The sequence below is a fragment of the Clytia hemisphaerica genome, unplaced genomic scaffold (genome assembly GCF_902728285.1).
Source record: "Clytia hemisphaerica strain Z4C2 unplaced genomic scaffold, Clytia hemisphaerica genome assembly, whole genome shotgun sequence".
NCBI classification, from domain to species: Eukaryota; Metazoa; Cnidaria; class Hydrozoa; order Leptothecata; family Clytiidae; genus Clytia; species Clytia hemisphaerica.
Window position 1 is genome coordinate 430745 of NW_027103774.1, and position 12782 is coordinate 443526.

The window sequence follows — 12782 nt, forward strand, 5'->3', positions numbered from 1 at the left end:
TTGGTAATCTAAACCTTCGCTAACCCAGCTGGCACACAACGTTGTTTCAACGTTAATCTAACGTTAAATGGACGTTGTGGACGTTAGATAAACGTTGAAACAACATTGTGTGCCAGCTGGGAATGCATATCAATGGTTATTTACATCCGTTTTCGCCTATTTTCCTTATAGGACGTTTGGTTTGTGGTCGACGCGACACGGTCCATTTTGAAGCAATTAAACAACGCTTCGTTGAGTGTTCGTTTGAAAGCTGCATGGTCATTGGCTAACCTTTGTGATTTCATTGCTAAACACGGGTAAATTCTTCTTTAAATATACAATTACATTGTTGAAAAATTGAAATTTGTAAGGGAGTATTCTCTTTTTAGATCTTGATCCCTCTAGAAACTATGGCTTAACCTATCAAGGATCAAATATTGGAGAAATTTAAGAGTTTCCTCAGTCTATCCAACTCTAAAATTACAAAGAGACAACAAAATGATTAAGGGCTCATTAGCAAATAGATAGGTATGCTCTTTGTTTTTAAAATCTTATGATGGCCAGCTTGAACAGTTAAGTAGTATACACGTTTTTTTATAAGAACATCCAAAGTTTTTGAAGCCTAAGGATGTTCTTGACTTTTTGAGCTTTAAGCCTAAAAATGTTCTTAACATGTTTTTATTTTCGCCGTTTTTTGACCATTTTTACCCATTTTCCTAAGAAATCAGGTGTTTTCGAGTCCATAAAGCCTTAAAATGTTCTTAACTTGTTCTTAACATTTTGGCCGTCAAAGCCTTATGTTCTTATATAGTTTGTTCTTATGAAAAAAACGTGTAATCATTTTTGAAGGATCCGTTTTCATTCGTTTAGATTTCTAGCCAATGAGTATCCGGAGACGCTGATCTTGGATTTGCTCCGTGATTCTACAAAAGCTGCTTGCGGTAATGAAAAAGTAAGTTCATTTCATTAAAAAGATTGAAAAATCCTTTGGAAAATGAAAGAAATTTGTACAAAATTTAGGGCAAAAGCACGAAATTTAATTCCCCTAAAATGCGATTTTCATGGCCGAATTCCCCAATTCTTATATTCGACAGACTTTTATCCACAGAACATGCTTGATCGATTATGCAGTCTTCCCATTAAAACCGAATCATAGGAACCGCGGGTAATCAGGACCGCTCCAAAAACTACTTTATTTTGGGTAGTTTTGCACCTAACCAATGGGAACCGTTACTGGGGCGAAATCTTTTGTATCCTGTCAGTTTGCGAGACACTGACATGTGTCTAATTAATTCTTCTTAATACAAGCTACACCACTGTATAAAATAACCCTGTACAATTTATCTTAACTTTCAGGTCAGTCCAAATGGAGTAAGGGCGATCGGAAATTTGTTAAAAGCATTTGATGAAAGGTTGTTCGGTAAGTAGTACAAAAGTCTCTATAAAACCGTTTGGGTAATGTCTTTTCACAAACCGGATACTTAAAAAAGTGAAGAATAAATCGGAAAATTTCAACTTTTTTTTTGGACCTACCTCGGAGGTCCTTTAAATTAACCTTTGTCCGTTCGTTCGATCGTCTGTTCGTCCGTCCGTCTATTACCAGCTTTTCTCGAGATTGGCTCATTAGTTTTTTCTGATTTTGTTTGGCACAAAGGTGCAAAATAGTGATGCCCAAAATGTGACGGAGCCCGATTTTCGAGAAAAAATATTTTCCAGCGGAAGATCCCGGAAATGTGCCTGAAAAACCGTTTTTTTGGCAATTTCTCGAGATTTCATCATTAGTTTTTTTCCGATTTTTTGCACAAAGATGCGTATTAAAAATGCCCAAAACATGACCGAGTCCAATTTGCATTCTTTATATTTCTTCGTTTTTTCGAACAAAAACATTATTGATAACCATGCCCACCATCAAGCATGATTCAATTTTCAATAAAGCTGATTTTTGAAGCCAGAACTTTTTAAAAATCGCCGAAAAACGGAACTTTATATTTCTTTTTTTCCCTACTCCCCTTCCCTCTCCCCCCAGCAACAATCAATGGTGAAATTTATTGTGTTATGCATTTTCGCAAAACGGTATGTCTTCTGACTGATTGTTTTAATTTTTCTCCTTATTGCCTTATTATCTAGCTTTCATCATCAGGTAGGTCCATTCAGCATGTAGCTTGTTTTTTTTTGAAAGATCGAAATTTGGTCAAATTAGTACAAATTATTCCTAAAAAGGGGGGTCGTAAAATTCACACAATTATCCTATTTTTCCTCCTTTTTATTGAGACGCCTTGGAGTTTTTACAAGATACTTCACTAATTGGTCATTTAAAGTGATATGGATGACGCGTTCTTTAGAAAAAGTAATAAGATTCTTTTATTACATCTTAACGACCAACCAAATCAAATAAGAGCTTGTAAAAACTCCAGCTTGTCCCTTTTTATTCCCGCTAAGGGTCCGAGAGTCAAAAGTTGTCCGCCACATATCCGTCAGATCGCAACTATGGTATCCCTCGGGTTGCAAACATGTACAAAATAGTACTACGGGCAAAATAATGTATAGCATTATGAATTTTCTTCCCTTATCAGGTAAAGCAAAATTTGAAGAAGGAGTGAAGGAGTCGATATGTGCAATCATCAAAAATATTAAAACAGGTCAAATGAAGGTATACAGCTCAGTCTTTGGGTTGATGGTTTTAAAGTAGACTTGTCCACCATCTTGCTTTTCTATTTTGTGTTTGATTTTCGAATGTTTTAATTTCAAACAGGGGGGGGTCAAGCAGTTAGTACAAGACACTATGCCGGTTATTACCGTGGTAATGTGCCATGTGAATTGGATGAAATCACTTAGTACTCAGGTGTATGTACTAACTGCAAAAAAGGGTGGTTCCTTGCTAAAGAATTGCCGAGTTTTGGTACTAACTGCGTGAAAAATAGAAATTTGTGAGGAAATTTTCAAAAAAAACATCGTATTTTACCAAATTCTAGGAAGTTTCGAAATTTTCTTAAAACGATTTGTTAGTTGCCGTATAAATTTTATTTTCTAAAATGTTCTAATTTCCTATTGAAAAAAGGAAAATTGAAACATTTGAAATATTAGATTTTGTTTTCTCCGATTTTCGAACCTCTAATTTCTCCTTAACTCGAACAAGTTTCAAAGTATCTTCAGTTAACACATTGTCTTATAAACCAGTCTCTATGACTCGAACAACTTTGTGCTACCCGTGCGTGTTCAAGTTATGGAAACTCAACTGTGTTTATAAACTGAAACTAAAGGAGCATCCAGGGATAGCCTTAACGCCTGAAATTTGCCCACTGACAGGCAAAAGTGTCAGCAAGTATTTTCACAAGTGAAAATTCCGATACTTTTTTCATCCAAAGTATGAAAATTGGTAAAAATGACCAGGAGAGAACCCTGTCAGATACTCATATATTCGAATTTTTAAAGTGATTTTGCGATATAGAATGATGGCAGGACCCTCAACTCTATTTTGACTTGAATGACCCTAGGTGAGGAGATTATGACTATATGACTGCTATCACCATTCATAACAAATACGTCTAGCATGCTAGACGATTAGATTAATTCGGACAAAGTAGAAAATAATAGCAAAAAAATAATGGAATTTTAGAACTAATACAAACTGATATTATCCCGTTACAATTATCTTATTATCTTATTATCATATAACACCCTTATTACTGTATTACATGGATTATGAACGACTCCAGTCAACAATTATATTGAATTTGTTTTTATTTAGACAAGATGGAACGCGTGCTATGCTTGTCGTTATATCTTTGAAAATGTTGACTGTCCAATTGGTACTGCTGACTGGACTGTAAGGATATATCATATTTTTTTCTGTTTGTTATACTTTTTTTCGGACTAGGTTCACTTTAAAAACGTGGTTGTTTTTTTCTAAATGTCTCGTGCGAGAATGATTAATATGTAGTTAACCGTTTTCACTTTGATCGGATTTTTTTCTTTTGTGAGATTTAATTTCGAGATCCAAAAGGTCGTAGCCCTGAAACATGACGATCAACCTATGTTGTTAAAGTAGTGTCACTTTTTTCATCAAATAGGACGAACTGTTTACTGCTTTACTCCAAGCTCTTGGCGAATGCAAAAATTTCAAAGTTCGAATCAGTGCTGCCATTGCCCTGTCTTCGTTGAACGAGCGCTCTAAATATGGGAATAAGTTAACCTTCAATAAAGTTTGGATGGAAACGTTAAAAGCGTTGGAGAAATCCGAAGAATTGACCGACTTCACTGAATTCAAACATAAAGAAAATCTACAAGAACAGGTAAGGCTTAGAGGCTATTAAATTTGACTTACAGTTGAACTCTCGCTCATTCGAACTTCTATTATTCGAACCTTTTTATTTAATTCGAACTTATCCCAGCTCCCGTCAAGGAGAAACCCTCCCAACATACTTTCTATAATCCGAGTCTCTGTTATTCGAACAAATATTATATCCCGTTCGAGTTCGAACTAGCGAGATTCAATTGTATGTAGTTTGATTATTTTCCCATAGTACAATGTAAGAAAAACTCGATTCAAATTTAGAGGATTTCTAGTGATAATTTCAACTAGCGAATACTGTTTTTCAAAAGAAATCATTAACCCTTCAACTGCCGTTCGTATTTTTTAAGGTTCGACCTATTTACCACGGGAAAAAAAAAAGGTTCGACCTATTTGCCGATGTCGGCATATGCCGACATTGGCAAAAAGTAGCGATTTTGACTTCATTTTCTGAATAAAATATGAAGTATCAGCCAAGGACTATAATTTTGAGTTGAACATTGTAGCAAAGAATATTTATTTTTCAACATAGAAAAGTTTGTAACTATTAATTTTTTGGACCTACCCCGGTGGGGTAGAGGTCCTATAAATTAACCGATGTCCGTCCGTTCGTTCGTCTGTTCGTTCAACCGTCCGTCTGTTACCAGCTTTTCTCAGGATTGGCTCACTAGTTTTTTTTGATTTTTGGCACAATGATGCAAAATGGTAATGCCCAAAATGTGACGTAGCCCGATTTTCGAAAAAAATTTATTTCCGGCCGAAAATGCCGGAAATATGCCGGAAAAACCGGTTTTTTTGGCATTTTCTCAAGATTTCATCATTAGTTTTTTCTGATTTTTTGCACAAAGATGCGTATTAGCAATGCCCAAAACTTGGCCGAGTCTGATTTTTGAGAAAAAATTTTTCCGGTCGAAAATGCCGGAAATATGCCGGAAATCGCCATTTTTGCAGATTTTCATCGGACTTTTTCCTTATATTTCGTTGTTTTTTCACACAAAAACATTCTTAATAGCAATGCCTACCATGAAGCATGGTTCAATCGTCAATAGAACTGAGTTTTGAAGCCGGAACTTTCTAAAAATCGCCGGTGCAGCCCATTTTCGCCGGAAAAACGGTATTTCTTGATTTTCTCGAGCTGTACTTTATATTTTTTTATGAAATTTTGCACACTGATGCAAAATGATAATACCTAAAATGTGACGGAGCCCGATTTTGGAAAAAAAAATTTTCCGGCCGAAAATGCCGGAAATATGCCGGAAAAACAGGTTTTTTGGCATTTTCTCGAGATTTTATCATTAGTTTTTTCTGATTTTTTGCTCAATGATGCGTATTAACAATGCCCAAAACATGGCCGAGTCCGATTTTTGAGAAAAAATTTTTTCCGGCCGAAAATACCGGAAATATGCCGGAAAAACTTTTTATTTGGCATTTTCTTGAGATTTTATTATCAGTTTTTTCTGTTTTTTGCTCAAAGATGCCTAATAACAATGCCCAAAACATGGCCGAGTCCGATTTTTGAGAAAAAATTTTTTCCGGCCGAAAATGCCGGAAATATGCCCGAAAAACTGTTTTTTTTGGCATTTTCTCGAGATTTTATCATTAGTTTTTGCTGATTTTTTGCTCAAAGATGCGTATTAACAATGCCCAAATCATTGCCGAGTCCGATTTTTGAGAAAAAGATTTTTCCGGCCGAAAATGCCGGAAATATGCCGGAAATCGCCGTTTTTGCAGATTTGAATTATTAACGGTTTTTGTCTGTAGATATACCCTATGATACTATCAAATTTTCTTATCCAATCATACCCCATTGTTTCTCTCTTGAACTTGCGTTTGAGAAATTAGTTTGTTTTGCTCGCTTTTTGATCACGTGATTAAATTTTAAACCGATTTTAAAAGGAATACTTGATCAAAACGTGATCAAAAACTGAGCAAATCGATTTTTATCTTTTGATATTACCAAAGGAAAAAGCTAACAAATGGAAATTCTATTAGGGTTTTCTTACTAGAGAATGAAATGCATAGTAACATTGCCTTTTTAGAACATATCCAAAAATCTTTTGTTTATTTCCACATTATTTCCACATTTAGACGACTGTTCTACTGCTGCATCTGATATCTATGGCCACTTCTGAAGACGTTCAATTGATGCAAGAAATGACCAAAGAACACCAAGACATTCTACTTGTCAATTGTCGTAAATGTCTCACCAGAATTGAAGTTTGCCAACAACTAGATGAACCAACAACGACTGCGCCGTTAGCGGGGGCCAGTGCCGATGCATACGTTGGGGTAAGTGTCTGTTAAAAGTTTATATCGGTCTTTGTTCTACTTTTCTTGTAGCAGGTACTGAAACACGCACTATAGTCGACTCTCTCTGATTCGAACTACCGCAATTCGAATCTTTCTGTGATCCGTGAGCGTGAATGAAGAGATGAAACCTTCAGCTGGAAAGCGGTACAAAATACTCCCTGTAATTAATTTGAAGTTTTCATTAATTCGATGAATATTCTTTGTCCCTTGAAAATACATTCTTACCAAGATACGCTTGGTTAGAACAACGATGTAAAAATAATAGATAACCAACTACCTCTAGAAGGCACTTCTCCCAAGAGAACAACCATTGTTTTCCTATTGAAATGAGCACTCTATTAAAAAGCTCTGTGTGCAGTGCGTGTTATGCTTTTAGCTAGATTTTGACACACTTTTTGACATCCACTGAATTGATAGAAAATTTGAATTGTTATTTACTGCAAATTTTGGAATTTTTTTCAAAAGATAAAGGTACCAATCTTTAGACAAATTGGCTACGGATCGGCCTGATACCACTTAATCTTCATCTGGATAAATAAACGCTCATAAAATGCTGTTATCTGAAAAATATATGTGTGATTTGAAATGCGATATCTCACGTATGAAAAGTGCATGGAGGTTGCATGATACAAAATAAACAGATGAACGTTTATAGAACAATAATATCTAATTAAAAAATTCCTTCTGTGAGGCTGCCTATAGGAAAATACACTTTTTCTAACCCAAATTTTGGAAAAAATATACATCACGTGATCGATTCTGTCCAATAGAAGGTTGCAAATGAAGCAAGTTTTTATTTAATTGCACTTTTTACGATGTAAAATGCCATTAATATTTTTACAACCGTAACACGGATGTTTTTTGAGAATCAAGGCAAGTTGGTTATCTATTATTTTTACATCGTTGGTTAGAATCTGTGAGTGCTATGATTTATGCACAAAAAAATACCTGGTCATCCTTCTTTTCAAATATTCCAAAGTTGAATTGGTTGTTGAAAGGTACATCAGTTCTAAGCCTATCTTTTATCAATATAATCATAATCCGAAATGCTTGGACGAACGTGGTTTATCGAGCATACCTCCTCCTTTTTTTTCAGTATCCAGTGAAAAATGAGATCAGTGAAGAAGAAAAGCAAAAGCTCTTGTTGATAAGTAAGTTGACATCTTCTTTGCTGCATCTCAATGTATTCTCCTTAAGAATATATTTTTGTATAAACGTGTCAAATTAAACCATTTCTTTTCATAATACACGTTTTTTTTATAAGAACAAACTATATAAGAACATAAGGCTTCGAGGCCCAAAAATTTAAGAACATTCTAAGAACATATTAAGGCTTTGGAGACTTAAAAACATGCAATTTCTTAAGAAATTACATCAAAATGCTAAAAAAAATGCTGAAAATAAGAACATTTTAAGAACATTTTTAGGCTTCAAATCCAAAAAATTAAGAACATCCAAAGGCTTCGAAAATTTTTGACGTTCTTATTTAAAAAGAAACGTGTACACCCAAGAAAACGGCAATCGTATAAATTCTGATCCTTTTTGAGGGGAAATACATTCGATTTAATTTGGTACTCGCAAAATTAGATGATTTTCTTTTTTGACAAATCGATAAAAGAGAAAGTTTCTCCATTAAAACGAGTTGTTCACAAATTCTGATTATATAAGAATCTCATCAGCCTTTTATTTTTATTTTTCAGAGAAACATATGGAAAATGCCAAGATCAATCTTTGCAATGCAAAAAATATTGACAAACAAAAGACTTTCATAGATGTGTTAACAACTGCCATATGTCTAAAAAGGTGACATGTGACCTGAAAATGTTTTAAGTCCTCTAGAGGCAATCATATGAATTCAGGATATTCATGACGTAATGTTTTCTACGGAAATACCCCGGTTTTAGCTAGTAGTGGCAAATTTGAACTAGACAAAAGTTTAATAAAATTTGCCACTATACCGGTAAGAACCGGGGTCTTTCCGTAGAAAACATTACGTCATGAATTTCATGGATATCTACATATCTGTTTCCATATTTTGTATTTAATGTTTAATTGTGTCAATAGTGTTATAAGCTCATACAAAAGATACTTATTAAAAGTGAAATTTCATAGTCTCTACACATTCCTACATTTTTGGGTGTCTTGGGTTTAAATGAACTACAAGCAAGGGTCTTAAATATTTCAATCCCTAAATGGGGAGTACTGTTTGAAAGTTTGAATACTGTATAGCTAGCAAAGAGTCTCTACACATCCCTACATTTTTTTGTGTCTTGGGTTTAATTAAGGGCTACTTAGACTACACAATAGATTGGCGAACAATATTCGACGATATGGTTACGGACCGTAATGTATGAACAATAGTAGAGTACCTAGACTGGAGTCGTTTATAATGCGTGTAATACTAATAATACCAATACTAATAATGATACGGGATTTAGTTTGTATAAACGACTGGAAGAATCCGGTGTTCCAGCCTTATAGATACAGGGGCTAGCTACGCAGAAACTTGCGTAGCGAGAAAACAATTTATCAAGCAACAACAAACTCTCAAAACGAAATCAACTCAAATGAAAAACTTTTAATACACAAATCCACACATATTTTTTTTCTCAAGAATTATTTTGAGCAGGAAAAAATTATAATTGCAATATTGACACTTTTCTTTTGTTTGGAGTTAGTGCACAAAGGGATCTAGACGACTAAAATTGTTCCATTCATTACTTTTTGCTTTATTTCTACTATGTATAAATTAGTCGTCTAGCTTGCTAGACTATAGAGTACCTGGTATTTACTTCTGAAGTAAACTATACTATACTATTATACTATTATAAAAAGAAATTTTCTTTCTGTAAATAATCCCCCTATATTGTTGGATTATTGCAAATCGAGTTGACAATAGATTGCGGACACCCTTTCAATATTTTGCTGGCATTCAGCAATATAATGTGTAGTGTTTGTAGCCCTTTGAGGGGGGGGGTAACGCTAAAGCTCTAAAGGAGCGGGCCAATTTCCCATCATCCATTTCTACATCTGGGTGCCAGATGAATTTAGGGGATGCGCAACGTGTATGAAATTCCCGTCCGAGAGTTACTCCCGTCTTTGTGTTTTTAAGTTTTAGAAACTTGATTAGAAAATTAGTTTTAATTTGAATGGCTACAGGTTAATACAATCATTTGGATTTCAAAACCTTTTTTACACAAATATGAATTGGTTGATCTCTCCATAGTATAAGAAAGCTGCGGCTGGAATATGTACCGCATTGTCTTTTCAGTTAATTGCTGTTCCATCTGTCTGTCTCCGAGCTTTATAAGAACATCAAGATGCTCATTTTATTATTGGTAGATAGTTTTTGAAATTTTGCTCTTATTTTCCTTCACAGAAAGTTTTTTTTTGCTAGATACCTTTGAATCTGTACCCAATAGAACACTTGAACTAATTTTGGAATATTTTAGGGGTATTTTGTGGAATCAATAGTTTTTCGCCAAAATTGAGATTATAAGAACTATATTCAAGATGGCAATTTTCCTGTCAATTTCAATGATAAATTTTGAAGGTGCTGGCTTGAAATTTTCACAGTATTATCTTGATGTACTTTTTCATTGATTTCTAAAATAATTTCACTGAAATATTGTAAAGGCATTCGAGGCACTTTATTAATTTTTGAGTTCTTTCAGCCCAGCCATTTTGTGCTTGTTTAAATTTCTTATTGTTGATCTTTCCTTTACAACAATTTTATAATGCGAGTGTATTATATCAAGGGCATATCATTAATGTCTAAAACGCACTGAGAAGTAAGTATTAACGACAAACCAATAAAGTTTACCATTAAAGGCTGCGTTTAGACCAACTGGCATTTGTAATTTGGCATTTACTCATGAGGGATTCGATTTTGATAGCTTTTCCATTGTATTTTCTGTCATGGCATTTAAGGAATCGTCTTTTTAGATTCGTTACTGAAAAGGTGATTCCCTCAAGTTCAACTTTGACAGATCAAACAATGAAAAGCATGGAATTTCTCAAAAACTGCAGCCATTAAGACTGAAACTTTTTGCCGTAGGGCTAGGCTATGGCAAATCGTGCAAATTTTACAATCTATAGAAAGAACTGAATAAAAAACGTGCAAATACTTTTAAAAATCAAAAATGTCATTTTTTCTCTTTGTTTTGGTTCCTTTGTTTGATTTGAAATGCCAGAAAAGGGGATTCCTTTGCTCAAAATGGCATTTCAAATGCCAACACGCTGGCATCATTAGGCATTTGACAAACCGAACAATTGCGCGGAACAATAGAATTCAAAAGAATACTGCAAGCAATTACAAATGCCAGGCTGGTCTAAACGAAGCCAAAGATGCTACATTAATCATTTCTTGATCAACAAATAGTCATCAAATACGACAGAGATAGTACAACAGAAATTCAGATGTTATCATTCCAGCCGCGGCTTTCTTATACTATGATCTCTCCTTGGAGTTGAAATATTGAAAAGAAAATTAACCTTTATGTTGGAGAATGTTCTTTGCGTTCTTTGGGATAAGGAAAAAGATTATGTCTGTGACAACGGTATGTCATGGCATATGGAATATCACAAGCTCTAGTCAGTATGTTGCTTCCAGGGTGGGGCACTGACCTTGACGGCCGACAGGTACGCCGCTGGAGTTTGAAAAATGGACCTTGTCATGTCAGATATGAATTTTGAGTAAAATTGAAACCCTGTCAGAACGAAAAATCGAATATATAAATAAATTTCCTATTTACACTGAAAGTAGACGAAAAATTTATAATTTCCACCCTGAAAATTGTCCAAATAACCAAAAGTCGACCCTGTCAGATACTGACACATCTTGAAAATTAATAAATTTGGGACCCTGTCAGATATCTTTAAAAAAGGGACCGTGACCAGTGGCATGTCCCCGCACCAAATTTTGCCTATGAGCATGGGTCGGCATGGGTAATCAGGACTGATTGCGCCTCCATGACGGCTTCCCGTTAGACGCAAAAATCTTCCAAATTTTTCAAAACTTTGGACCAATAGTAAATCGCCATTAGGTCCTGATTATCCATCACGCTTTGCGACTGTGAAATGGCCTATACAGTTCGGTAAGTTGCATAGTTCCGCAGTCCTGTAATATCCCATAACGCTGCGGTTTTTATTCGCAACGCTTTCACGGGGGTGCGTTGCTATTCTACGCAACGCTCCCGATTGAATTGAAGCTTGTGATTTGAAATTAAGAGCGCCGAGTAATTTTCTCGAAAACACAAAATTAGTACCGGTGACCAGTCACACCGGAAATCCAATAAGTTTACATCCCAATCTTTTGAGTATAAAAACCTACCATTGAATGACCTCCTGAGAATAATCTTATTATCTTACATCCCAACCATTTAATTTCGGTGATAAAGATTGCTTGAAAATTAGTGGTGTGTGGTTGTGTGTGTCAGGTTTGTGGAAAAAATACTAAGAATATTATCGTTTTTATCTTGTTATCTTTGCCTACTTCTCATCAGGAAGTTGATTATCTAATTACTAATCTATGAATTTTATGGGGAAAATGTTTTTCAGGTGACAAAAAACAGGATTTTCCACGATTTTCCTTTAGAGTTCAACTTTGATATTTTGAAATTTGCCTGGGATTCGATTGAACCCACACACATGAAAAGAACCTTCAGTTCAGAAGCTTCGTACGCTAGCACTAGACCACAAAGCCACAGCACAAATTCAAATTCACAATCTATTTATAGTCTGATAGTGTGTATTCTACAGACTTATGTATATTATTGGCATACCAGGGTTAGCTACAACCCTAGGGATATATCACCATTCCTCACGGACATCTCCATTCCTCACTATTCCTCTTCTATTCCTCACCATTCATCAGCATTCCTCGAACGTTCCTCAGGAATGGATATTTCAAAACTTTGTTTTAGCATTCCTCATCTATTCCTCGAACGTTCCTGAGGAATGGACATTTATGACGTTATTCTTAAGCGTTCCTCACTCGTTCCTCGAACGTTCCTCAGGAATGGAGATATTTCAACTTCATTTCAGCATTCCTCATCTATTCCTCAAACGTTCCTCAGGAATCCAGGAATGGACATTTATGATGTTAATTTTAAGCTTTCCTCACTCATTCCTCGAACGTTCCTCAGAAATGGACATTTCTGACATTATTTTTAAGCGTTCCTCACTCGTTCCTCAAACGTTC

The 12782-nt window shown here is 35.1% G+C and overlaps 1 protein-coding gene across 1 annotated transcript in view; it reads left to right on the top strand.

Annotated features, from left to right (window-relative positions):
• The window catches only part of LOC136806126 (HEAT repeat-containing protein 6-like), a 46498-nt gene extending 37814 nt beyond the window's left edge, over positions 1-8684 (top strand). The window contains exons 22-31 of the mRNA XM_067062693.1: positions 172-296; positions 850-931; positions 1336-1399; positions 2553-2629; positions 3728-3805; positions 4050-4271; positions 6359-6559; positions 7677-7731; positions 8281-8410; positions 8565-8684. Of these exons, the coding sequence (XP_066918794.1) occupies positions 172-296; positions 850-931; positions 1336-1399; positions 2553-2629; positions 3728-3805; positions 4050-4271; positions 6359-6559; positions 7677-7731; positions 8281-8387 (1011 nt within the window). The 3' untranslated portion in view covers positions 8388-8410; positions 8565-8684. The remainder of the gene's footprint in view (positions 1-171; positions 297-849; positions 932-1335; positions 1400-2552; positions 2630-3727; positions 3806-4049; positions 4272-6358; positions 6560-7676; positions 7732-8280; positions 8411-8564) is intronic.
• The last annotated feature ends 4098 nt before the right edge of the window (positions 8685-12782 follow it).